The sequence below is a fragment of the Phyllostomus discolor genome, chromosome 8, assembly GCF_004126475.2.
Source record: "Phyllostomus discolor isolate MPI-MPIP mPhyDis1 chromosome 8, mPhyDis1.pri.v3, whole genome shotgun sequence".
Taxonomy (NCBI): Eukaryota; Metazoa; Chordata; class Mammalia; order Chiroptera; family Phyllostomidae; genus Phyllostomus; species Phyllostomus discolor.
In genome coordinates, this window is record NC_040910.2 from 70687215 (window position 1) to 70714536 (window position 27322).

The window sequence follows — 27322 nt, forward strand, 5'->3', positions numbered from 1 at the left end:
CAGTTCCTCTTGTGGATTCATGGAAGACTCAATCTCTAGCTTTTTTACGGGTGGGTGGGGTCATGGATGAGTTTTGGCTAATGAGCATTTACTGGCATGAAACCTCCAGAGTTCTATTCTCTCTGCCTCTGCTGTTGGAGAAGCACGTGTTGAGATGGCACTTCTGTCAGCTTCTGCCTCTGAGGGACCAGAGCAGAACAGAACCCCTGCTGACCTGAGTTGCACGTGATGCTAAGAGAAAAATAAACTTTTTTCAGGGATTGGGTGGTTGGAGGGGTTAAACCATTGAGATTTCAAGATTGTTTGTTGTTGCAGCATAATCTAGCCCATTCTGACTGAAACAGATGGTAATCTGGGGAGCCTGATGTTCTCCCTGCCAGCCTGGGTGCCTTTAAAAATAGAGATCTGTACCTTTCTCCACAGCCACTCAACACCTTCCTGTCACCTGCTTCCCTAGACCTCAGATCGCACTCCCCTTGCCTACTCTGCTTCTTGAGTCAAATTCTGTGTCTGAGCAAACCTTGCTCATGGCTTCTCTCTGGCCAGAGTCGCAGTTCAAGGAGTGGCGGGGTGGTGAGGAGGTAGGGGGTGAGGGGTGGTGTGAGTCTTCGACTCTACCAAAGGTCAGATTTTCACTTTCTGCTCCAGAGATCCTGGGAGAAGATTATCCCCATGTCATTGTGCATGAAGAAGTGTGTTCGGGTTTATCTCACCCGCAGATTCCAACCTAAGAATTCAGTCAGAATCACCAGATTTTGTCCATTTTAGAACAAAATGAGAGAACCAAGAGGCACCCCTTGTGGCTAGGAGGACCATAGCAGGGGCTGGATATGCCCGCCCTCTAAATTTGGGCTTTGACTTAGAAGAGCAGGACCTGGTAGGCTGGAGGGATATCAGGGCATAGTCAGGCAGTCTGTCCCTCCAAGAGGATGGACATGCCTTGGCCTGCACCAAAGTCAGTGTTAGGAGGCATGCCCATTCTAAAAATGTCCCTGAGCCAGAGAGAGAGGAGCCAGGGCAGATCACTTGAATCTAATTTCCCAGAAAGCCAGCTTGGAGGAAGGTTTATTAAGGAGACACACCCAGCTGCAAGCAGGATTCTGCCCAGGCTCTGGGCGCCTCCAGGAACAGGACTTGGGGAAGAGGCTCATGTAAAGCTCGAGGCCTGTGAGATAGGAGGCTTCCTGCAGCTTGCACTCTGGACCCTTCTATGCTTTTAGGCCAGTCTGGAAGGTGAGTGGTATAATGGGAAGCACACTAGCCCTCTTTTCCCAGCTGGCCTTGAGGAAGCCTTTCAGCCCCAGTGTCCCAAATATGTCAGATAAATGGGAGGGACAAGAAGGCTTGGAAAGTCCTCTGGCATTGACATTCTAGTATCTGCTTGCCTTGTGGCTCCTGTCTCCCCAGACACTGTTTGAAACATGGGGAAGCAGCTGTACACTCCCCTGGTACCATCCTTACTTCCACTGGTTTACAGGGAAACAGACAACAAACCCATAAATAATCACACAAGCAAATACATTCTTTCAGATGGTTGTAGTACAGTCAGGAGATAAAACCAGGTGCTGTGTTACCATGACTGGGCACAGCAGGTGGGGAGAAGCATTAGGTCTGGTGGTCAGGGAAGGCCATTCTGAGGAGCAGAAGTTGAGTTGAGATCTGGATGAGAAGACCAAAACCCTTGGGACAGCTTGGGGAAAAGGTGTTACAGACTGGGAACAGGTCCAGTGCAAGGCCCCTGAAGGGCCTGTGTTTGAGTGATAGGGAGAGGGCCAGAGGGGCTGGGATAAGGTGACCAAGGGATGGACAGAATCCAGGTCATGCACAGGTCCTGTGGTACCTGGTAAGGCCTTGGTCTTGACTCTAAGAGCAATGCCGTTTTAAGTTCTGTTGAGTTTTAAGCAGAGGAGTGAACTGATTGAATTTTTCTCTCTGCGTCCTGGACATGGGGTGGGAGGCCCAAGGGTTGCTCCCTGACTCTCAGGGCTTAGGACAAGGCAAAGGGGGGGGGGGTGCCCCAGCAGTGACGACTTGGCTTCCTGTGTGGGTGGCCCCCTGTGAGCCAGCCGTGCAAGCTTGCATCCTTCCCAGGGGCCTCCCCTGCTCTCTGGGTCCACCCCTGGTCCAGGAGAACCAGTTCTTCAGCCCAGTGAGCACCAACCCAGAGTCATGTGTCCACGTTTTGGTCTTAACTGGGGAGTGCCCCATTGACAACCTCATGCCTAATCCCGTCCACGTCCCCAGCCACATTCACGTCCCCGCCATCTCATATGCATTTCCATCCATGTTTCCCTCAGGAACGGAAGTCCCACCCCAGACTTCAGCAGGGTCACCCTCCTGCTTTGTTGGGAGAGAGGGACTGGCTGCAGGGAGACCTATTGCTAGTGGGTTATCACTTGAGGAGGCAGCTGTTGGGGGATAGAGGTAGGTCCTTCCATTTGTGGTGACACCCAAACTCTTCTACCCTATCAGCTCCCTTCCCTGTTTGTCCAAGGTCCCCTCCCACTGTACCTTCCAATGGCCTGTGTACCCCTGCTTCCTCCCCATGCTCCACAGAGTGATTTTTTTCCCACTAGATTAGAAGGTTAAGGCCAGGCTTCTCACCTCTCTGCCCCAGGACCCCGTGTCCCATAGAAGCCTGAAGAGGCAGTTTCCCAAGCCCCTGAGCCTCAATTTCTACTCCACCCCACCCTGCTTCTCACCAAACCTTAGCAGCCCCCTGGGGACACATCTCCAGGGGAGGGGAGTGGCTAGAAGGCAGGAGGCTGGGAGAAGTTGTAAGAAATTTGCATCTTAAAATGCAAATATATGTCATCAGGCTCCTAGCATTCCCGCAGAGTCATGGGGTAGCTGAGCAGAGCCCAGGGAGGCGGGCCTGACCTGCCTGACAACTCCTACCCTCAGCGGGGACAGCACTGCGCCCCGGCAGATGAGACAGCCCTGCCAGTCACCCAGGGTGGGGGCATGACCTTCATCCCCAGCCTTCTCCTCCATCCTGCCTCCATCTGCTTAACCCATTCCCCTCCACAGCCTCCCTGCCCCTCACCCCACCCTTACCCCAATCTACCTAGACTCCCTGAATCTTCACTCTAATTCCAACCGCATTGTTGATGCAGTTCTTAATCCCGACCTTGTCCTCATTACTAATCCATCCAACCATTAAGAATTATGTTTCAAGAGTCTCCCAGGTACCAGGTGCTGTGCTGGGAGTTGGGGAGAAAACCAAACCAAATGATAGACAGTCTAATCTAGTAGGGAAGACAGACATCAATCAAAAATGTTAACCACTTCGCTCTGAGAGCCATTAATAGTTCAATTTAGCCTTCCCTGATGAAGCAGTTGTCAAGCTAAGATCAGAAGGAAGAGGAAAAAAAAGTCAGCCCCACGAGGTAGAGGAGAACATGTGCAAGGGGCCTGTGGTTGCAATGGGCCGACTCACTTCCTTCGTGTTTTTGCTGAAAAGTCCCTTCTGAAAGAGCTCCTCCCTGGCCACTCTATATCTAAAATTTGCTCTCTTATACTTTTTAATATCCTTCCCTGCTTTGTTTTTGCTCTTCAGCACTTATCACTATTTAACATAGTATTTAATTTACTTGGTTATCAAGTAGTATCGTCTGTTCTCAACACTAGAATGTGAGCTCCAGGAGAAAGGCAGGCATTTGCTTGGCTTACATTGCATTCTTAGGATCTGACACAGTGCTGGGCACACAGTAGGGGCTCTGTCTGCTGATGACGAATGAAAGGCGCTTCGTCCCATATGGAAGAGAGGAAAGGGGAATGTGGTGGAGGGTGAGACGTGTGTGGTAGGCCCTGGAGCTCATGTGAAGGAATGATGTCCTCATCTGAAGGGCAGGACGGAGCCACTGCCAGGCTTGACCTGGGGTTGGAAGGGATGGGGGTAACATGAGCAGATTAGAGTCTTAGAAAGGTCATTTCACTCCATAAGTCCAACCACATCCCCATCTCTAGGCTCAACCTGAACTGCAATTTCATCCCCATTCCTCACCAAATCCAGAACCTACTAGAACCTTCTCTCCATCTCGGAATCCCAGCTCTCTTTGGCCCTAACACGTCCCAGGAATGTGTGTGACCATTCCTCGATGCTGACAGAAGGGTGCCACCAGGGAGGAAACCTGGGTTGGTGCTTCCTGGTTGGCAGGAGCTGCCCCCGGGAGGCAGAAGGAAAGAGGGCAGGCCCAGAAAAGGGGGATGGGAATGTGACTCTCTCCTCACTCTCCCTGGGTTCCAAACACTGTGTGTTGACAGTGTAACTCCAAGCCTCTCTCCTAACATAACCTCAGTCCCAGCATGCTCCTAACCCTAGCCCTCTCCCTGGACCTGACCCTACGGCCGCCGTCCTCAGGGCTCTGGTTTCTGCATTCCTATCACAGAAACTAGCCCCAATCCCACCCCCTTTCCACTCCAGATTTTTCTTCATAGCACTTACTATCTAAAACTATAGCAAAGAAATTATTGTTTGCTCTTTCTTGCCCTTGTCTCCCAGCTTCAGTAAGCTCTGTGTGTATCTGCAGTGCCCAGAATGGTAGCTGGAATGCCGTGTGTGCTCTTGAAACATCTCTTGAGTGAATGAAGGCGGGAAGGAAAGAATGACCAGGTTCCCTACAAACCTAGTTCCCTTGGAGCCGAACCCTGATTCCAACCCTCTTCCTGGCTTCGTTCTTTTTGTTTCTTTTTTTGGGTGGAGGTACGGTGAGGGGTGGAGTGAGCACTTTATAAAATTGAGGGATAATATAAATACAGTAAAATGCATATAGTGCATTTTATACCACCTGGATCAAAAAAGAACCTTTCTAGCTCCCTACGTGGCTTCCCATTCCAGAGCTACTCACTAGTCTGACTTCTGTAGGAATTGTTTGGTTTTGTCTGGTTTTGAACTTCATACCAATGGAATGATAGAGCATGTACTCTTTATGTCTGGCTACATTCATGCAATATAATTTTTGTGAAAATCATTCATGTTATAGTTCATTCTTTTTTAAAATTGCTGGGTAGAATTCTATGTTACCATTATACCACAGATTATATATCCATTCTTGAGCTTAGTACTTGTGCCCCAAATGTACTCCAACTGTCTTCTAGTTTTGTAGTCAACCCCAGTCTCTCCTCAGCGGATCCTGACTCAGCAGGAAGCAACCTCCCCCCGCCCCATCCCTGATCATCTCTCCCTGGAGCGTCTCTGGGCTCTAGGGTCCCTGAACTCTAGTTTCAACACCTACCACCCTTCCTTTCGAGGGTCTCTGGACCCTGGGCAGAAGGATGGGCTGGCCTTCCTGCTGAGGCCACCACCTGCTCCCTTTACCAGGGAGAATGGCCAGGACCAGGCCAGCTAGCTGCACAGAGTGTGTGCTGCACCATGTCCCCTGGCCCTCACCCACTGGGGGCTCCAGAACTGAAACAGATAACTGACCCCCCCATGGCTCTGCTTAGCAGGGGTGCCCAGCTCTACAGTCCATGGGGGCGGGCAGAAGGAAGGAGCTTATTAGGGTGATAAAGATCTGGGGGCCCCGCCCAGACCCCTCCCCCAACTTCCCTGGGGCTGTGGCTCAGGCTGGACTGGCTCCCCCACCCTGAAGTCTTCTTCATCCAAGGCATCTTCCACCCGCCCTCTCAGAGGGAGGCCAAGTGCCCTGCCTCCTGCTCCTCCCTGCCGGCTCCCAGAGGGCTTGTAGCCCAGACACCTGCTCACCAGCCGGGAGCACGTCCTCATCGCCACCTGCCTGGCTCCCATCCTGGCCTCTGAGGGCAGCAGCTTCTCCAGGTTCTGGGCTGCTGGGGGGGCCAGTCATCCCTGCCTCACCTTATTACCTTGGGAGGCTGGCCCTTTCCACTCCTCTGTGTCTGGCTTCCACAGTCTGGCTTGGGCCCCTGTGCAGTACTCCACAGTGTTTGGGATTGAGCTCCCCCTCTTCCTGCCACCTGAAGAACAGCCATGGCCACCTACAAAGTCAAGGTGGCCACCGGTGATGACTTCTTGTCAGGAACAATGGACTCGATCTCACTGACCATCATAGGGACCCAAGGAGAGAGCCACAAGCAGCTGCTGAACCATTTTGGGAGGGACTTTGCAACTGGGGCGGTGAGTGTGTGCGTGACTGTGTGTGTGTGCTGTATGTATGTGAGTGTGGTATGTGTGTGAATGCAAGAGTGTGGTGTATGTACATGTGACTGTGTGGAGTGTGTGTATATGAGTGTGTGTGGTGTGTAGGTATTTGTGCGAGGTATGTGTGAGTGTGGTGTATGTATGAAATATATGAGGGTGTGGTATATGCATGTATGTTTGCGTGAGTGTGCAAGTGTGTGTATGTGGATTGGTGGTATGCATGTGGTGTATGTGTGTGTGAGTGTGGTGTGTGTGCATATGTGTGAGTGGTCTATGTGTGTGCGCGTGTGTGTGGTGTGCATATGTGTGAGTGTGTGAGTGTTGTGTGTGGTGTGTGAGTGTGGTGTGTGGTGCATGAGTGAGTGTAGTGTATGTATGTATATGTGTGTGTCTGCGGTGCATGTGTGAGTTGTGTGATTGTGTGTGAGTGTGGTGTGTGCATGTGTGAGTGTGTGTGAATGTGTGAGCATGGTGTATGTATGTGTGTGACTGTGCACTAGTGTGTATGTGTGTGTGTGTCTGGGGAGCATAAGAAGGGATGGAGCTGTGCAGACGAAGGAGACCGGAAAGGGTGGGCAACTCTGGGAGAGACCCGAAAGCAGTGGGGCTCCAAGGCTGCCTCTGGATGCCCCTCACTGCAGACCTGGCTGCCCGCCTTCCCCGGTCTCTGGGCCGGCCTTCTTCTCCCCTGGTCTGTCACCTCTCATCCCCTTTTGGTTATTCCTCATCTCTTTCCCCTCTCACCCTCTTCCTCTCCCTCATCACTCAACCCGCATCACCCATGTCTTAACCCTCTCCTATTCCATCTACTGCTTCTTCTTTCTCACCCCCTTTCCACTCCTCCCCTCATTTTTTCCCATTTCCTCTCTCCCCCCTCCCTCATTCCTCTTCCTTCTTACCCAGTCTCCCTAAGTTAAGATGCCTCATAACTGGCTTAAATTCACACTGTAGTCTCTGTGACTTCAGATGACACCAGACCAGCCTGTCCAGTGGTGGCCTGCCTACTCCATGATGAAAGGCACCATTTGCTGGGCCCCTGGCCCTCAGACCTGCTTCTGAGTCAGGTTCAGTAACCTGCTGCTATGTGACCTTAATAGGTCACTCTGTCTATGTGGCCATTTCTAAATCTCTACATCTTCATTTATAAGTGGGAGAAAGGATGGCTGGCTGGACCACTTCTGCCCATTCTAAGACTTGTAGGGGGCTCGAGGAGTCCTGGACCCCATTTGGACCCCTTTGTATAACAGCCCCTGGGGGTTTGTATGGCTCATGTTGTCTCAGATGACTGGAGAGGTGGGCGAGAGGATGGGACCTCAGGAGCTGGGAGTGGGAGTGGAGAGAGGGAGGGTCTGGGGCCGGCCCAGCCCTGGGTAGATAGGCCCATCAGGGACAGTCAGGTTAGAGGGGTGGGTGGAGAGTCCAAAGATCAGGTCACCCCAGTCCAGGAAGATTGGATACCCCAGGGTGAGCATGGTGAGGAGCTAGACCAGCAGGAGACCTGGGACGCCAAGGTTGAGACCTGCATGCTTAGCTGGCCCTGTGCCCTGCCCAGGTGGATAAGTACACTGTCCGGTGCCAGCAGGACCTGGGGGAGCTCATCATCGTCCGCCTGCACAAGGACCCATACTCCTTCTTTCCTAAGAACTCCTGGTACTGCAAATATGTGCAGATCTGTGCACCCAATGGCCGCGTCTACCACTTCCCTGCCTACCAGTGGATGGATGGCTACGAGACCCTGTCTCTGCGGGAGGCTACAGGTAAGCTCTCACCATCCCACCCCATGCCAGTAGGCCCCTTGCTCTAGCTAGAGCACTCCAGCATGGCCACTCCAGATTCCCACAAACTAGCCAGGTGCCAGCCCCACAGAGACTCCTGGAAACTCCTGCCACACTCACATATTCCTCTCCATCATCACTGCTGTGCTGGACCCAGCTTAGGCTACACCCCGAGGAACAGAGATGAATAAGGTGTGGACTACCCTCAGGATCTCAGTCTCGCAGGTTCTGGCAAGAGACATGAGTGCTCTCTGTTACCTCTGCTGTCCTCCCCTCGACTCCCATGGGTTTCCCAGTCACTCTAAAAGGACCTCTTGGTACTCTCAGTACAGGCCTCAGGACTCTGATAGGATGCCCTATTTATTCCAAATAGTGTGTGAAGCTGCTCCAAAAAGACTCCCTGTCACTCCAGTAAGGTTCTGTTACTACAACAGGATGCCTGGCTGCTCTAATCAGACATCTCAGTACTCAAACTGCTGTCTGTTGTTTCATTAAGAAGACTGTTAACCCTGACTGGTGTGGCTCAGTTGTTTGGGCATTGTCCCGCAAAGTAAAAGGTTGCGGGTTCAATTCCTGGTCAGGGCACATGCTTGGGTTGTGCGTTTGGGCTCCATATGGAGCTTGTACGAGAAGCAACCAATTGATGTTTCTTTCTCATGTTGATATTTCTCTCCCTCTTTCTCCTTCCCTTCCCCTTGCTCTAAAAATAAATAAATAAAATCTTTTTTAAAAAAGAAGGCTGTTAATTTAACAGTTCTCCATGGTGCTGTAACAGGAGAACTTGTGCCTTATCGTGATACCCTGGGTTTCTTTTTTAAAAAATTTATTTTTGAGAGAGGGGAGGGGAAGGAGAAAGAGAGGGAGAGAAACATCGATTCAATGGAGACATATGGATTGGTTGCCTCTTGCACGTCCCAAACCTGGGACCTGACCTGCAACCCAGGCCTGTGCCTGCCTGTGCCTGACCAGGGAATTAAACCAGCAGTGACCTTACAGAGGCCACCTTTAGGAGGCCAGCACTTGATCTACTGAGCCACATCAGACAAAGCCCTGGTTTCTTTTCTTTTTAACAAATGTTTTATTTATTTATTTTTAGAGAGGGGAAGGGAAGGAGAAGAAAGGGAGAGAAACATTAATGTGTGGTTGCCTCTCATGTGTCCCCCCTTGGGGATCTGGCCTGCACCCAGGCATGTGCCCTGACTAGGAATCAAACCAGCAACCCTTTGGTTCACAGGCTAGCGCTCAATCCACTGAGCCACACCAGCCAGGGCAGTCCTGGGTTTCTAATGAACCTTTCTTAGAGTGATGAGGTGTTCTATTGCTCCAAAGGACTCCTTATTACTCCAACAAGACATCTGATTTCTCTAACAGGACTCATTGCTTCTCCCAAAGGCCTTTTTAATCCCATAAGGCTCCATCCCACTTCCATAGGAGGCCTCGTTACTCATACAGACTGTGGGGGTTTTCCTGGGTGGCCCAGCTGTTTTCCCAGTAGCTTGGTTGCTCCCACGGAGAAGACACATGATCTGAGTGTCTGCACTCCTTATGTCCACCCCTGCTGGAGCCCTTGTCTAGTGTGTTGGGCCAGCTTCCTAATATGTGGCTGCTACATAGGGACTGTAGGCTTGTCTTCTTTTGTCCCCCTGGCTCCACCTCTGAGCTTTTGCTGGCTTTGAGATGGGTGGGAGGGGAGGGCAGAGCTGAGGGAGCCCAGGGGCCTGGAACTCCATCCTTCCTGTAGCTGACCACCCCTCTGTCGTCTCTCCTTCCCTGTGGAGAGAGCCTTTTCCTGGGAGGAGGGCAACAGGGCCTGAGCTGGGGAAAGGAGAGTCAGGGATAGAGAGAGGCAGGTTAGGGGAGGGTGGGAAAGCCAAAGGGAAGTTCTTACTGGGGATTTGAAGCATCTTCCCACAGTGATAGGTCTGAGTGATACGGAAGCAGGGGACAGGAAGGGTGACCCTAGGTGGCAGGGTAGGAATGGGGTTGGGTGGGGCAGCTGCCACACAACACCAGGGCAGGGAGACTTGAGTCACCTGCTGGGCTCTTGAAGGAGTGAGGCTCCCAGTTTGGGGCTGCGCCTGAGCTGGGGCTCTGGGTTGCACAACTCCAGGGACAGCGGCTCACCCAGAACACAACGTGAGCTGAGGCAGATGGAGGAGGGAGAGGCTAACGAAGGGAGCCTTGAGGAAACATGATGAGACTGTAGCGACAGGTGCTTGTCAGCCTGGGACTACCGGCCGGGGGCTGCATCTCAGCTCCAGCGCATACTGACTGGATATATTGGGTACACGTCTATATTCTTTTAAGCCTCAGTGTCCTCATCTGTAAAATGGAGCTAACAGCAGAACTTACTTCATAGGGTTGATGTGAGCATCCGATGAGACAATATCTAAAAGGAGCCTTTAAAAGGCTTAACGACTATCGGTGGTTGTTTGTGGTAGTGGCTGAGTGATCAGAAGGAGGCTGCCTTGGTTTGAATCTCAGCTCACAGTTTTCTGTGTAATACGAACTGTTTTTCCCCTGTAAAACGAGCATGATGATATTGTCCCTTAGCTGAAACTGTGGGGGCCAGAGATGTTTTGAAATTCGGATTTTATTTAGAAGGGATCTATAAATGTGACACACACACACTTCTTTGTCTCTATATCTCCAAATATCTTCTGCATATATGCACACACCATATGTTTTGTGATATTTTCTCCAGGGCACCCCCTAATCAAACATACTAATATCCTGTATTTCAGCAGCAAAAATTATGAATAGTTATACCAAGCAAGCTAAATGAGGACTCTCTATAGTCTCAGGAAAATTTTGAGCAGGTTTTTCTGACCAAGGAGTTTGTGCTTAACCTGTGGAAAAAACAAATCAGCCTGATTGGTATGGCTTGTCGGGCTCTGGAGTTGTGGCGACCAGGCCATGAGCGTCCCATGTCAGTCACCTGCCTTACAAGGTTGTTCTGGTGCGGGTTAAATTGTTAATATAAAGAAAGTGTTTAGAAAGTGCCCTCTACCCAGCAAGTGCTAAATAACTGTTATTACTATCTCAGTGGGTCTGGAAGAGGGACATCCCTGTGGCAGCAGGGCCCAGCTTGACAGGTAGAGCAAGGGACAGGAGGGTGGTCCCTGATCCTTTTATTTCAGTTTTTGGCAGGAGAAACACCCTCCCTCTCCCAGGGTAAGCCTTCCCCATCCTTGACCATGGGCTCCCCACAGCCAACCTGGGAGGCAGAAGCTGAGTTCTGATTTTTGAAGTGGGAAGGGGCAGGCAGATGCTGGGGGTTCGACCTTGAGCCTCCCTCCCTTTGGTTTCCCTACAGGAAAGACAAGAGCAGATGATACACTCCCAATCCTTCTGGAGCATCGGCAGGAGGAGATCAGAGCCAAGCAGGACTTATACCAGTGAGGGGAGCATGGCAGTGGCAGTGGCTGTGGCTGTGGGAGGTGGGGGGGTGGGCAGTGATGGCTTTGCCCTCTGTCCCTGGGATGGCGCATGGACATCAGGGCTCACTATCTCAGCTTCTCTTTGCAGCTGGAGGGTCTTCGTCCCTGGCCTGCCCAACTACGTGGACATCCCCAGTTACCACCCTCCGGTCCGGAGAAACCCCAACCGGCCTGAGTAAGGACCCGAGACTGCCCTGGGGCCCTCCCGTGGTGGACCTCCGGGCTCTGCCCCTTCCTCAAGCCCTGGACCCCAGGTGTCCTGCCCCAGACCAGCACTCCTTCCTGCAGGTGGAATGGCTATATCCCTGGATTCCCAATTCTCATCAACATTAAGGCCACCAGGTTCCTGAACTCAAATCTGCGCTACTCCTTCATCAAGACGGCCTCCTTCTTTACTCGCCTGGCTCCCATGTGAGTGTGCGTGAGTGGGGGGAGGGGCTGCCTCTCTCCCTCTGCTCCATACCCACCTCCACCACAGCCCTGAAGGTTAGAATGGCCAGGAAGGTAGAGGTATCTGATAAGACAGGCCAGATGAGACAGAGACCTAGAAGACCTTGAGATATGGGCCCAGGGACCCTGAGACCCAGAGATACAGAAAATAGAGATTTTTGAGACCCAGAGAGCTAGTTGGGCTGCGGCAGGTCGACCCCTTTCCCAGCCGGCACTTGGCAGCCTCTCTGATGGCTTTCCCTTTGAATCCCACCTCCTAAGGTCACTGAAGCTCAAAGTCCAAGGCCTGCTGGACTGCAAACAGTCGTGGAAGAGACTGAAGGACATTAAGAAAGTTTTCCCTTTCTATAAGACTGTCATCTCCGGTACGGGGGAGGGGGTGCATCCTGAATGGAACACAGGGTGCCTAGTGATCTCTAGTGGAAGAAACTCAGACACTCGTCCGGGAGGCACGACCCACCTGCAGCGGGGTGGGGGGAACGGGCGAACCCAGGCAGGAGTTGCGAGGTGGGTGGGCGCGCCCTCTGGCGTCTTCTTGGGAAATGTCGCCCTGGGCCACTCCGGCAGCTCAGGGGAGGCCGCGGGCTTAGGGCCTAGGTTTCCTCTCGGGTGTCCGTTGTCTCCCTCTGACCCGGCCTTGACCCCGTGGCTCTCTGTCCCTGACGAGGACCGGGTGTGACGCTCCCGCGCCATCCCACCAGAATACGTGGCTGAGCACTGGACAGAGGACAGCTTCTTCGGGTACCAGTACCTCAATGGCGTGAACCCAGGTGTGATCCGCCGCTGCATGCGGATTCCAGACAAGTTCCCCGTCACAGACGACATGGTGGCCCCGTTCCTGGGCGAAGGAACGTGCCTGCAAGCAGAGCTGGAGGTGAGGCCTGGTTCGGTGGAGACCTCCCACAGCCTTCTGGCCTCCCTCACTCTCTGGCATCCCCTCTCTCCCCACATTCATGGCCTGCAGAGTACCTTGCCCCCTGCCCTGCTCTGCAGGCACCCCAACTTGGTTCCTGGCCACCTGCTGCATCTGGGGGACCAGGGCACTCCATACCTAAGGTGTGGGTCATGGGTGCCCCATGTTGATGCCATCCGCTCACTCATGGCGGCTCCCTTCCAGAAGGGGAACATTTACCTGGCAGACTACAGGATCTTGGAGGGCATCCCCACCACTGAGCTCAATGGCCGGAAACAGCACCAATGTGCCCCTCTCTGCCTGCTGCACTTTGGACCGGAAGGGAACATGATGCCTATCGCTATCCAGGTGCCTGGGGTGCAGGCTGCACCACTGTGTGAGCATGTTGCCTGTGTGCAAGCTGATGTATGTGCATAAATGTGTGTGTCCCTGAGTGCGTGGGCCTGTGTGTGTACTTGTATGCCCCTACTGAGTGTGTGGTGAGTGGGTGGCCTCTGTATATGTGTCTGTGAACCTTATGTCCCTGTGTGCTATTTGTGAGGGTTTGTGCCTGTGTGAGTGTGCACCTCTCTGTGTAAGCTTGTGTGTGCCTGTGAGTGTATGTTTCTATGTGTGCATCTGAGACTATACCTATGTTTATGTATACACCTGCCTGGGTGGGGGCTAGTGGTGAGCCTGGTGTGTGGCCCTGGCTGTAGGCCTTTGGCCAAGTCTCCGTGTACAACCGAGTGCTGCCCCTGTGTGTCACCCATGCATGGGCTTGGGCTCCTGTTGGTGCACCTGCGTGTACAGTGTGCACGCTGCATATATGCATGGCAGTGCTGAGCTAATCAGACTTAGCCGCTACCTTGAGCGTCTGGCCTGGCAGAAGACGGAACAGAGGTGCTTCCTTCTCAGAGGTCCCCACTAGAGTCATGTCCACATTAGGACAAGTCACCCCTCTGGGGGCATCAGTCAAGTCCTGATGCTCCTGGCTTGTTAGTGGAGCAGTTTAGGCTAGATTTAAGTGATCCCCTACCCTCAGGGGGCTGGGTATCCTTGTGCAGTGCCCAGCCTGCATGGCTGAATGTGGAGGTGCCTTGTGAGCTGGTTCTTGGAGAATTAGTGGGAGCTGCCAGGTAGAGAAATAGACAGGGGAAGCTATTATAGGCAGTGAGAACAGCAAGAGCAAATGTTAGGAGGGAGGAAAGGCCTTGGTGTACTCAGGGAAACAGAGGGCCTAGAGTGTAGGGGGGTGGAAGTTTTACCTCCTCAGACCCGCCTTAGTCTCCCTCCTGGGGGACCCTTGTGTGTGTAGGTCTCTGCTCCCATCTAACTCTCCCTCCTTCTGCACTCCCAGCTCAGCCAGACCCCTGGACCCAGTAGCCCCATCTTCCTGCCCAGCGACTCTGAATGGGACTGGCTGCTGGCCAAGACGTGGGTGCGCAATGCTGAATTCTACTGCCATGAGGCCATCTCCCACTTGCTAGGGACCCACCTCATTGCTGAGGCCTTCTGCCTGTCTCTGCTGAGGCAGCTTCCCATGTGCCATCCCCTCTACAAGGTATGGGCTTGGGAGAAGGGGCCTTTGTGAAGCATCAGTGCTCTCATCTGGCCTCAGACAGCCACCTGGGGCCAAAGGGATTCCGGTTAGACTAGGGGAGGCAGTTGGGGACCCACAAGACAGGGCTCCTGGTGAGGACTTCCCAAAATGAGGGGGTCTGATGTTGCAGAAGTGGGGGTGCTGAGGTCCTCTGGGGTATAACTTTAGTTCTCTTCCTTCTTCTCCTCCTCCCTCTCACAGCTCCTGATCCCCCATACCCGATACACCGTCCAGATCAACTGCATCGGGCGGGCCCTCCTCCTCAATGAGGAGGGGCTGTCTGCCAGGGTGAGACTGCTGCCTCCAACACCAACGAGATGTTTACTTTCCTTCTGGACTTTGCAGTTAGGCTAATAGTGGGATTTCCCACTTGCCTTTAGTTCATGAGGGGGCATGGAGAGAGGGGACTGGTTAAAGTGGGAGCAGCATCTACAAAGGCACAGAGGCAAGGGCTGGTCATGCTGGCTGGAGTGTGAGCCTCCTCGGGTGGGGCAGGCTTAGCGAGGGGTCAGAGGAGCACTCACAGACTGTGTGTGGGGCGGGTGTGAGCTTCATCAGGGTGGACTCAAGGGACCCACTGGCTTCAGTGTCTGCTTCCTTCCTGACAGGGCACAGGTCTGGGCGTGGAGGGCATTGCTGAGGTGATGGTGCGGGCTCTGTCGGAGATAAACTACGACAGAATGTACCCCCCCAACGACTTCATGGAGCGCGGGGTTCAGGACCTGCCGGGATATTACTACCGTGACGACTGCTTGGCAGTGTGGGACGCATTGGAGAGGTTAAGATCGGCATGACAGTGGGTAGCACTCAGGGTGGACACCCTGAGTTGTTGGAGGGGAGCCTTAAAGTACCTGAGCTTGGCTGAGCTTAGGTCTGGTGCCATCTTCTGACTTCAACAAGCTCCCCTTGCCATTTCTGCCCCATAGCACCTGCCCACCCACAGGCCTAGGGCAGCTCTGGGGCCAGGGCATCCTGGGAAAGGTGGGAACAGAGCAGTTGGGGAGGGCAGGAGGAGGTTCCAAACTGAGGCCCTGCCCCTGGTCAGGTTTGTGACAGAGATCATCACCTACTACTACCCGTGTGACGCAGCTGTGGAGGGTGACACGGAACTGCAGTCCTGGGTGCAGGAGATATTCAAGGAGTGCCTACTAGGACGTGAGAGCTCAGGTATGAGCTTGGGCACCTCAGCCTCCAGATGGGGTCCAGGGCTTTGGGGTGGGCCCACCCGGGCTGGGCTGGAGCATGCCTCAATGGGGGCTGTAGGAGGCTAAATCACTGCCGTAGAATTTTGACAGGGCCCTTTCCTGACCCTTGGAGCAGCAGCATCTGGGAAGGGGAAGCAGCAGCAGGAGTTGGGGAAGAAAGCATGGCTGGGTGGGCATTCGTTCTTGTCTGAGTTTAGGGGCTGTTGGTCATCCCAGTCCCCCACCCAGAAACAAATCTTTGTGGACTGAGAACTGGGGCATGAGCTAGACAGAAAGGGGCAGAATGTGCTGCAAGCTGGGGAGCTGGTGGGGTGCTGGCAGGCTCCGAGAGGGGGAGAGCATTTGAAGTCATGCCACTGGGCACCCACTCAGCAAGCATCTATGATGTGACAAGTGCCATGCTGGTTATTGAGGAGACAGAAGGGAATGAGAGAGGTGAAGATGCTGCCTCAAGGAGTTCATAGTCTAGCAGGGATGGTCTGCTCACGTACATTATATTATAGCAGGACTCATTATTGCAGTTCGGTGGAGGGGATAGAAGCCCAGGGGAGGCACCTAACACAGTTTGGGGAGGGGTGGTGGGTAGAGAGTGGGGTGGGTAGCAGAAAGCTAAGATCCAGCTGAGATCTAACATCTTAGCTAAAAGCTAGCTAAGCTCTACCAGATGGGGAGGTTAGCTGTGAGATGACAGGGGTGAGGTTGGAGAGCCCTGGGAGCTGCTGGCTGGAGGGAGAATGGGAGTTGGGCAGGCTGCTGGCGGGGCTAAGGCTGACGTCATGAGCAGGGGCCAGGTTGCACAGCATAGTTAAGGAGTTTGGAATTACTCAGCACCAGAGGAAGCCACGGCAGGGTTTGCAAGGAGATCAGATTTGTGTGTTAGAATACCAGGGTGCACTGGCAGATGGGAGACAGTTTGCAAGCTGCTGTTGTGTCCAGGAGGGAGGTGGCAGGGACCTGGCCAGGGTAGGGGCTGTGGAGATGCAGAGAATTCTAGAGAGAGCTGGGAAATAGAATGACAGGACTTGGTGATTAGTTTGGGTTTGTCAGTGGGCGATGGGTGAGTTGGGGGGGGCAAGAGTGACTCTCAGGTTCAGAACTTTCGAAACTGGGTGGATGGTACGCGTCACTTCTTGAGCTGGGGGCATAGAGAAAGGAGGGGTTTAGGGAAGACCAGATGACTGGTCTGGTTTGAATATGTCAGGCCTTTTGGAATCTGGGGTCACCATGGCAACTAGGGCTGCTGCTTAGGTGGAACAATAGGGAAGAGAAGCAAGAAGCTTGGCTAGATACAAGACTAAGAACCAGGCTGCTGAGAAATCTCTCTGGAGTGAGCAGTGTCTCAGAAGAAGGGTGTGTGTGGCAGGGAGCAGATGAAGAGCTATAGTCAGGGAAGGAAAGCCAGGATTCTTCCAGAGCCTTTCCTCCCTGAGACCTGGGCCTAGAGAGTTCCCCCGAAGGTAGCTGGAGGAGAGAGCTGAGGGCCCCATCTCAGGCAGGTGCCTGGAGCAGGCCTGGAGGACGTCTGGCTAAGGGCATTTGAGGCCCCCTCACCAAGGATGCAGTTTGGACTCGGGGAGTGGGGTTGTGGCCACAGGAGGGCCAAGCAGGCAGGATGAGGGCAGGGATGTGGCAGTTGGTGTTGGCAGGACAGGCTGAGCAGGGCTGGGTGGTGCCCTCTACCGGCCAGTCAGGACCAGGGCTGGCTAACTCTGCCTGGGCATTTCCTCTCCCCTCAGGCTTCCCCAAGTGCTTGCGAACGGTGCCTGAGCTGATCCGATATATCACCATCATCATCTATATCTGCTCCGCCAAGCACGCAGCCGTCAACACAGGGCAGGTACCTGTGCTTACCAGTCTGAGCCCCAGCCCCAGCCCCAGCCCCAAGCTCAAACCCAACTCTAGTTGGCCCTGACCTGTCTCAATCTGAGTCCAATTTAAGCTGGAGAGTCTCTGGGTGCTCTCCAGCCCAGGACCCCTCCTCTCCTCCACCCTCAGCTGGAGTACACCTCCTGGATGCCCAACTTCCCGTCATCAATGCGGAACCCACCGATGCAGGCCAAGGGGCTGACCACTCTGGAGACCTACTTGGACACGTTACCAGATGTGAGGACTACGTGCATCATCCTGTTGGTGCTCTGGACACTCAGCCGGGAGCCCGACGACAAGGTGCCCTGGGGCCTCTGGGTGTGGGTGGGGGTGGAGCATAGTCAGGGGGTTGGGAGCTGGGGGGGCCAAGACAGGAGGGGTGTGTGGTGTGTCAAGGGAGGAAGATAGAGAGGGGAAGGGAGGAGGAGTGGGCTCCAGCTACTTATTCTGTGCCCACAGAGGCCCCTGGGCCACTTCCCCGACATCCACTTCGTGGAGGAGGTCCCTCGCCGGAGCATGGAGGCCTTCCGCCAGCGCCTCGACCAGATCTCGTACAACATCCGCCAGCGCAACAAGGGCCTCGCCATCCCCTACTACTACCTGGACCCCGTGTTAATCGAGAACAGCATTTCTATTTAGGACAGTTCTTTTTGCCTAGCTTCTCCCTGCCCTGTGCCTGACTATTAAAAAAACAAAAAACAGAAAAACCCACAAAACTTCAAACACAGACCCTGGGTCTGTCCTTGAGCGCAGCTGTTTGGACCAAAGGTGGGAGGTAGGAGTGGGTTGGGGGAGGGGAGGGAAGGGCTGGTGCGACGCTCACACGGAGATACTCTTCACAGTGGGGTCCAGGTGGGCGCAGGGCCAGGCCCTGGTTCTGCTCCCTGGTATCCCTCCAGATGAGAGCCAGGTGACTCTTGCGACAAATGATTGCCTGCTGCCCTACCTCCTCCGTGAAGAGTTCGTCCAGGTAGATGCCCAGGTGCCACTGGGGGATGGCAGGACAGAGGCCTGGGACCTCTGCTCCGTGATGCTGCAGCCTCATCTTTCAACCCAAAGTGATTCTGGTCCATCTTAAGTCCCCCAACTTAGGCACTAAGACCACTAGCCACCCCAGCCCACCAGAAAATCCACCCAGCAACGCAGACCGCTACCCAAGTCCCATCCGCCTAGGAACTTAGACCACCCAAGACCTGCCCAACCTGAAACACAAACCCCTCAGTCAGCTAGGCGAAAGACTGCCCTGAGCCCACCTTACCAAAACCCAGACCCCTCTACTGGGAACCCATGCTACCCTAAAGCACACTCTCAGAAACCATGTCTCTGCAGGCACTTCCCTCGAAGGGGCCCAGCCTGCTAAGTGCCCCTCCAAGTGACCCATTGTCCCTAGACCCCTTCCTCACCTCATCCACTCTCCTGGAACCTAAGACACCACTCCCCCTACCCTGGGCCTTGCTTTCACTGTCCTTGGTTTCATCAGTGATACCCCAGAGAAGCATGGGGACATGGCAAGTGGCATTGACCTCGGGGAGTGAGGCCACTGGATCTGTCCCTGTGGTAGTGGAAATATTGGGCATCCAGGTGCTGAATTCAAACTGAATCCCCACGCTCAGTAAGCACAGGGCTGCCAGTGCTCCTGCTGGGTCCGCTCCTCCTGTGACCCTTCTGGTCCCCTAGCTCTGGCCCTGGCTCACCTGGCTGCTGTTGATGGCAGCATGTTGGGCTAAGCAGGTGAAGATGGTCACGGTGAAATACTCGATGAGGCCAGCGCAGCTGCCTGGGGCACAAAGGGGCCCTAGACGAGGGTGGGTGAAGAGAATGAAGCTGAAACCCGAGGGCTGCTGCCCTGGGATTGTAGGGTCTGGAGGAGGGAAGACTGGGACGGACATCTCACCTGAGCTCACGTGGCTTAGAAAACCCTCCTGGAGGATCTCCCTGACTCAGGCCTGCTGCTCCGAGTCCCTGCTCACTGCACTGTCATCTGGGTAGTAGGTGCCAACGATATCGGACACAAAGTTGGAGATCCAGGAATTCGTGGCGACTAACAGTGGGGAGGCTATGCAGCCCATGGAACGTGAGTAAAAAAAGGTGCTGAGACCAGTTGCCGAAAAGGAGGAATCTGAGGCCAGAGAAGGGAAATGGCCAACCACACATTTTATAAACCACTGAGCTGAGCTTCAAACCTGGAGGCTTCATCTCCACCACAGAGTACCAACCCAGGGCCTGGGAGGCAGAGTTCATTCGCAGGTGTGTTTTGATTGGCTGTCAAGGTTTTTTGTTTGTTCCTTTTTCAAGTTGAATCAATGGCCAATATTTAAAAATTAGAAAATGTCTCATTTCTCTTGAAAAATCTGAAGATCTGGCTATAGTCACAGCTGAGTCCCCATCGTCCCCATCAAATAAACACGAGTTCTCCACCAGCCACCCTCCCTCCCACTGCCCACCGCAGCAGGCATTTGCGTCACAGCTTTCTGAGCTTGATCAGGCCACAGGGAAGGGTTAAACAGCAGCCGCCTGCCCCCCACCTCTGGTGTTGGGACTGGCAGATTGGGTCCATCTTCCCCATTGGTTCCCAAAGGGTAGAAATGGGATCCACCCCCAGCCATAGTAGGGCTCACACAGAGTATATGGGTCCATTACTAACAAGGGCTTTTTTTAAAAAAAAATCTCTTAGAGGGGAAGGGAGGGAGAAAGAGAGGGAGAGAAATGTTGAAGTGTGAGGGATACATGAATCAGTTGCTTCTTGTATTCCCACAACTGGGGACCTGGCCTGCAGCCCAGGCATGTGCCCTGACAGGGAACTGAAACAGCAACCTTTCCATTTGCAGGCGGGCACCCAATCCACTGAGACACACCAGCCAGGGTCTAAGAAGGGTTTCGATGCAGGCAGCTTCAGCTATGAGTGTGGGGGTGAGTGTGAGGGTGTCCCTGGGGTCTTCAAGGGGGGTGTAGCATGAACTGCTCTTGAAGAGGGGGCAGTGGTTAGATAAGGAGAGAGGGAGAATGGGCCTCCCTTCGTTCAGTGTATGCTGAGGAAGAAGAATGGAAGGGGAGTGGGAAATTCTAGAAGGGCTGAGATGCCACAGTAAACACTGCATTCCATGTGGTAAAACTCAAAGCCATATGAGACTCATGAGCACTGCTGCCAGACATCCCAGGGCCTGAGAAAGGTTGTTTTGCGGGTTAATGGCAGGAGATGGAGACATACATCACGGAGATGGGGAGGCCAGGCAAGTACAACAGCTGGCCGGTAGGATGGCGGCTGGAAGGACATCCCAAGGAGGTTGAGGAAGATTTAGAAGGAAAACTTCGAAAATTTATGGGGTGAATACTAATAATAGCTAATGTTCAGAGAGCACTTCCTACTCACCCGAGGGTTGTTTGCAGGATTTACACTTAATCCTAATTATAGCACAGGAGGTAGGTGCTATTATTATTCTTGTTTCCAGATAAAGAAACAGACACAGAAGTTAAGTGACTTGCCCAAGGTCACACAGCCTGGAGGCAAGAACAGGGGGCAGGAAGGGGCTTCAAGACAGCCATGTGTTTGGGCAGAAGGTGAACACTACTGACCCTCTGGCCTGCCACAGCCTGCTTGCCCTCCTTCCCATCCCAGGCCTGACACACGTGATTTGGGGAAAATGGAGGTGCTTTGGATCTCATCCAGACTTGTCCAGAGGAGATGTTCCTGCAGAGAGGAAGCCAGAATCGTACAGGCTGGGAAGGAAATGAGGTGCAGCAAGGGGGATGTCAGGTGGCGCAGGCAGGCTCATGGGAAGAGAAGGCAGAATTTCTTGTTGACTGGTTTGGTGACTGCATAGCGCAGGTTGGGATCAAGCTCCTGGAGGTTTTCTGCATCCGGGCAGCGGGGCATCCCCGGGAAGAAGCACTCGGGCTGCAAAGGGCAAAGATGGGGATGAGAGTGAGGTGCCAATGACTGGAGAAAGGGTAACTGGGCTGGGCCCCTGGGCCTGGTTGTGCACGGAGGGATTTGGGACTGGGAGCTGATGGCGGGGCAGTGCCAAGGCTTGAGGCTCCTCACATATGGTCTTTTTTTTTTTTTTTATCACATTTGAGGCTCACCTGACCTCAGCACACAGGAGCAAGGAACTCTTTCCTGCCCCCCTCCCCAGAATATTAAGAAGCAGGGACTCTAGGGACTACCAGCCCCAGGACTCCCTTTGCTGCTCACTGGTATTTTTGCTGCTTCTCCTTTCCCTCCGCCTGACACTGAGCACAGAGCCGAAGGTGGCTGTCCTGCCAGATGACTCTGGCTAGGGGAAGGAAGGAGAGAGAGGGGGGCCGGCCCAGAATCCTCAGTCCCCCAATATCACCCGTTGTCTCCTCAGACCTGGAATGGGTTATTCCTGGACTGGAATGTCCGCCAGCCACTGGCCGCTTGGTCTGTTTTACCTCTTTCCCCAGAGATGGGGAAGTCCCTGCCCACTCTTCCTCCCACTGAAGGCCCACCCTGCCTCAGCAGTCTCCTTCCATCCATTGACCCTAGCTCAACAGCTGAGGCCAGAGAGGGTCAAAGAGAAAAGCTGGAGAGCAGAGAAAGGAGGGGCAGTAGCCATTCCCAGAAACCCCACCGTGTTTGCCTTTAGCTGCCTGCCTCCACCTCCCCTCTGCTTCACAGTCCTGCCCCTTCTCCACCAGCCCCTCTTTCCTCCACTCATTGCTTTTCCCAAAACCCACACTGGTCATCTGGTCAGAACTATTTCTTCCCTCCACCCCCACCCCACGCCCTACACATTTGTCCGCGAACCAGGTCCCCACCCTGCCCCCCTTCCACTACTACGTATGATTCCTCGCAATCATTCCTCCTCCTTCCCTGTGCCCTTCCTGTCGTGCCCAGCTGGTCTCCCCTCCTCTCATACTGTGGCCACACCAGCCCACCAGTGCCTCCCCTGACCCAAAACGGCGCGAGCTCCCTGCCCCCTCCAGCCACTGGCAGCCGGGGAAGTGCAGCGGGGCTCCCCGCGGCTGCGTGGGCTGGAACCTGCGGCAGAACCAGGCGTCCGGGCCACGGGCCGGAGCTGGCGGCTCAGCGCCGAGGACGCCTTGTGCGCGCGCAGCAGAAACACGGGGCTGGGATCCGAGGACTTACCCTGAAGGCCTCCTCCTGGGGGTTGGGGATAGCTTTAGTATCCGGGAGGATCATCCTTCCTTCTCCCTCCGCTGCCCACCCTCACTCACCGCGCCCGCGGTGAACCCCTTGCCGAGATGGTCCGGGGCGGGGGTCGTGCTCTGGGTCTCCATGATGGTGGCAGACACTTTGTCCCACGTGCCAGTCCCGAAGGCCCCCGCAGTGGACACCCTCGCTCTGAACTCGGCCATGGTGCCAGCCTGAGTCTGGGTCTCTAGTCTGTTTCGCCCGGACAGCCAGGCAGCTCACTATTCAGGGACACGCCCTGCCCCATCCTGGCCAGGCCCAAGTCAGGCAAGACTGGTTATGGTCACCGGCTTCTCTGCCGACCCCTACATCTGCTGGGGATGGGGGCAGAGAGTGGGTGGGGCTGCGGGGCTGGAAGGGCAGCAGGAGGCCGGGACTTGGGGGGACCGTTCAGCGACGGTGCAGAGCCAGAGAGTGTTGGGATTCAGTGCGGTTGGGAGGTTCATCTAACCCCCTCTTTGCTTCTTTGCCTTCCTAGCCTTTAAATGCCTGTGCGGGACCGCCTCCGTACTTCCTACCACTCTTCTTGGCCTCCATTTGTCATTCTACTTTTAGTCAACAAGTAATTTTGAGAACCAGCTACCCCTGCCAGGTGCTATGTTAGGTGTTGTGAATACTGCCCCAGGCACCCAGTCTTTGCCCTCTTTCAGACTAAAAATTAAGAGCGAAAGAAAATAAGTAAGTGAACAAAGAAGGAATGCAGAAAAGGAGAGAGATGTCGAGGGGAAGGAATGGATTTAACTCTGGGGGATAACAGTGTTAGGGGTTCTGGTCTGGAAATGTTGTTTGAGGTGCCCATTAGACATCCAAGTGGCTTATTGGCCATTTGTATAACTAATTTGGAGCAATGCCTATTAATGGTCTTTGCCCAAAGCATCCATTCTCTCTCTTTTTTAATCAATTAACTATTTATTTATTTAGAGGGCAAGGAAAGGAGAAATAGGAGAGAAACATCATCAGGGTGCCTCTTGTCCACACCCACCCTGGCTGGGAATTGAACCCAAAACCTAGCCATGTACCTTGGCCAGGAATCAAACTAGTGACCTTTTGCTTTGCAGAATAACATTCAACCAACTGAAGCACCCCGGTCAGGGTGTCAAACCACCCATTCTTAATGACTTTGCCAGGTCAAATTTTTAATTTATCATCAAATCATATGAAAGAACAACATATGTGTTTCCAAATATATTAAACATTGATATATATATATATATATATATATATATTTTAAATCCTTACCTGAGTATATGTTTATTGATTTGAGAGAGAGAGACAGAGAGAGACAGAGAATGTGAGAGAGAAACATTAATCAGTTGCCTCCCGTACCCACAACTTAGGTATGCACCTTGACTGGGGATTGAACTTACAACCCTTTGGTGTACAGGATGATGCTCTAACCAACTGAGCCACTGGGCCAGCACTATTACTTTTTTTTTATTTGTAGGTTACTCTTATTTGTACTGTAAAATCAATATTGCATGTATCCATGTGCCCAAGTGCAGTGAATCTAAGAAATAATAATGCTTTAGTGTTCTCCCACCCTAAAACACATCATCAGAGTCCCACCATCTGCTTTTTTCCTTTTCCTTTTGCCTTTTATAAATTTAAGTGAATCTATTTTAAAGGAAACTGTATCACTGCTGTAAATTAAAAACCATTTTCACTTCCCATAACAGAAAGTAACAATAAACATGAGCTCAATGAAAAGCACAGTGTTACTCTTTTCTAGGTAGATTCTGTTGCCTGCTGCCAGTTCCCTGTTCCAGAAGAAGATTATTTAATGCTAAAAGGGTGCTAAACCTATACCAACACCAAACTGGCACTTTATCCCTGATGTGATCAGAACTGAAAAGAGAGTTGATTTGTGATTCTGTGTTAGTTAATCCTGTGCCTGCACCTCCTAGTATCTGTTCTAGAGCAGGCTTGCTCAGGATATGGCAAGTAGATCACCAGCATCAGGCAGGGTGCTTATGGGAAGTGCCAGTTCCCCAGGCCCACCTCACTTGGTGGAGGCAGGATCTCCAGAGACGCAACTTGGGAAATGTACATTTTAAATAGGTACCGCGGGTGATTATTCTTCAGAACCACTGTCCTCCAGCATTTAAGTATTTGTTTACCTTTTGACTTACAGCCCAGGATGACCTCCTGGCAGAGTCTTCTGAAAACTGACATCTAATTAATGCTTCAAGATATAGGTAAGGAAACCAGAGTTCCCATTGAGAAGGAACTTACTTGAGGTTTAAAATTGTCAATCAGATCATTTTAACCCCTGAACGGTTCAGTGCTTATCTTTCTTTTTCCTCCCACCCTTCCTTCCTTTCTTCCTTCCTTCTCTTTTTCTTTGTTTTAAATTCTAAATTTTTTTATCAAAACTGTAGATGCACATGATTTAAAGAGACAAATAATTCTATAAATTATTTTTCTTTTTTTAAAAAAATATTTTATTTATTTATTTCTAGAGAGGGAAGAGAGGGAGCGGGGGGAGAGAGAGAGAGAGAGAGAGAGAGAGAGAGAAACATCAATGTGTGGTTGCTGGGGGTTATGGTCTGCAACCCAGGAATGTACCCTGGGTGGGAATCGAACCTGGGACACTTTGGTTCCCAGCCCGCGCTCAATCCACTGAGCTACACCAGCCAGGGCTATAAATTGTTTTTCACCACCAACAGTTGTCCCCATGCACCATTCCTACTGATTTCCCCTCATCAAAGACAATAACTTGTATCCCTTTTAGTTGCTAAGCTTGATATTTACGGCCACACCTCAAAATAATGTGTGTGTATTACCTATTCATTGATTTTTCAGGTTCAGGCAGTGCCTTCCCTATCTGGAAGTAAGGATTGCATTCATTCTCTTTCCTAGCCTTGCTCCTCTTACACTGTCAGCCCTTCCTATTTCCCGTTCTTCTGACTGAATGTCGTTAGGACAGCAGGCAAACCAGCATGCTGTGCGCGAGTGATTGTACGTACAAATGATTCACAGGGGAGCTTTGGAGGATACTGTAATTATTTTTTTCCTTCCCTACAAAGCCTTTTGCTGTCTTACTAGGTAATAGTTATATATTTATTATTATGATTTGCCTCATTTTCTATATATTTTTTATTAATTTAACCCACTTGTCCTGATCCCCTCTCAGCATGTTCAGGCACACAGGATACTCCCAGGCTGTCCCCAGCCTGCGCTGTCATCCATCTGGCCTCTTGCTTCACCACCACCCTGGGCTCCTTCTCCCTCCGCTGTGCCAGAGCTGCTATTTCATGCACCGCATGTTTTCTCCTGTCTTGGCTTATTTCTTCATTTCTGTGGAGCATGTTCTTCAAAAGCTATATACTTCGGAAAGGGAATGTGGGAAGGAGGAGAAGTTTTTAAGAGTCTGCATGTCTGGAAACGCCTGTAGTCTATCTATACACTTGAATGACGGATTGGAAATAATTTTGTTTGGAATTTTTAAAGCGTTGCTTCACTGGACACAGTGATGCTAAAAAGAGCCTAAAACCATTTGCTTGCTGGCTCCTTTCATAGGACCAGTCATTCTCTTCAAAAGTTGTGGTCAGGATCTTCTCTTTGCACCCAGGGCTCTGAAACCTTGCAAGCATGTGCCGTGGTGTGATTTGTGTTTAGTAACTGTACCTTGCTCTTGGTAGGCCTTTCTAGTCTTAATACTCATGTCCTTCACATTGAATTGTTTCATGGTTATTTCTTTCTCTTTATTTCATATATTGTCTCTTTTTTGAACTCCTGTGACTTAGATGTTGGATCTCCTGAAGTGGTTCTTCATTTTCTTTTACTTTGTTTCTTATTTTCTATCACTTTGACTTTTGTTCTGCCTTCGAGTATCTTTCTTCAACTTTCTCTTCTAATCTTTTTATTGAGTTTTTTATTTCTCCTATCATATTTTTAATTGCAAGAGCTATTTTTTCTGCGTGTATTTTAAAAATAATGTTTTGTTTGTGGTTCATGATAGCAAAATTTTTCTCTTATTTCTTTGAGGTTCTTAATGCTAGGGTATTTTGTTTCTTTTGTTTCTGGTATTTGTGGTATAAGCTGGTTTCAGTTATCTATTGCATAGTAAGCCACCTCAAATCACAGCAACACAAAGGATCACTTATTTTCTGACAATGCTGCAGTTTGGACAGGGCTCCATGTAGCGTCAGCTGGAGCCCCTCACACAAGTAGGACCTCGGTGAGTTCAAGCTCCATTCACCTGGGAGGCTGGCTGGGGTTAGAATATACACAATGTGCCCACACAAGTGTCTGAAATGGCTGCGGTCTGGCTGGGGGCTGGCTGGGGCTTTTTCTCTCCACGTGGTCTCTAACCATTAAGTAATCTGGCCTAAGCTTCACTACAAGGCGCCTGGATCCCAAGAAGCCCAAAGCTGTAATTGCCAGGCCTCTTCACGCCTAAGCTAGGAGTGGGACAACATTACTTCAGAGGCATTCTGTTGGTCAAAGCAAGTTGCAGACCAGCATGGAGTCAACGTGAGAGAGGAAGTGGGCTCCGCACGGAAGGAAGATGAAAGAATTCCTGGGCACAGCATGACACCATTTCAAAAAAAAACCTCTTTCATGTCATTTTAATGGGGCTTGGGGAGGGGACAAAGTCAATATTTGTGTTAAACCTAGTTTTATCCAGAGTAACATAGAAGATCAACCTGTTGTATTTCTCCATCTCTAACTCCCCACTGGTTCCGTTGACCGCCCCCCTCCTTTCTGTTACCTTTTACTATTTTCTATGTACTGCTGCATCAGGGTGGAGGAGCGATGGTTGTGTTCTCTTCCTTGGGGACAATTTTGTGG

The 27322-nt window shown here is 52.2% G+C and overlaps 1 protein-coding gene across 1 annotated transcript; it reads left to right on the plus strand.

The window, feature by feature from the left end:
* The first annotated feature begins 5200 nt into the window (after positions 1–5200).
* Positions 5201–18063, plus strand: LOC114515157 (arachidonate 12-lipoxygenase, 12R-type). Its single transcript, XM_028534479.2, has 15 exons — positions 5201–6097; positions 7674–7878; positions 11213–11294; positions 11425–11511; positions 11625–11747; positions 12048–12151; positions 12488–12660; positions 12904–13047; positions 14039–14242; positions 14483–14569; positions 14890–15059; positions 15327–15448; positions 17223–17323; positions 17482–17652; positions 17812–18063. Exons 1-15 carry the CDS (start codon positions 5951–5953, stop codon positions 17989–17991), a joined length of 2100 nt encoding a protein of 699 aa, XP_028390280.1. The 5' UTR covers positions 5201–5950; the 3' UTR covers positions 17992–18063.
* The last annotated feature ends 9259 nt before the right edge of the window (positions 18064–27322 follow it).

Bases quoted from the DNA above. Each gene is read 5' to 3' on its own strand.
- LOC114515157 (XM_028534479.2), top strand. From the start codon at position 5,951: ATGGCCACCTACAAAGTCAAGGTGGCCACCGGTGATGACTTCTTGTCA. The intron at 14,570-14,889 runs GTGAGACTGCTG...CCTTCCTGACAG, and splicing joins AGGAGGGGCTGTCTGCCAGG to GGCACAGGTCTGGGCGTGGA. The intron at 15,060-15,326 runs GTTAAGATCGGC...GCCCCTGGTCAG, and splicing joins GTGTGGGACGCATTGGAGAG to GTTTGTGACAGAGATCATCA.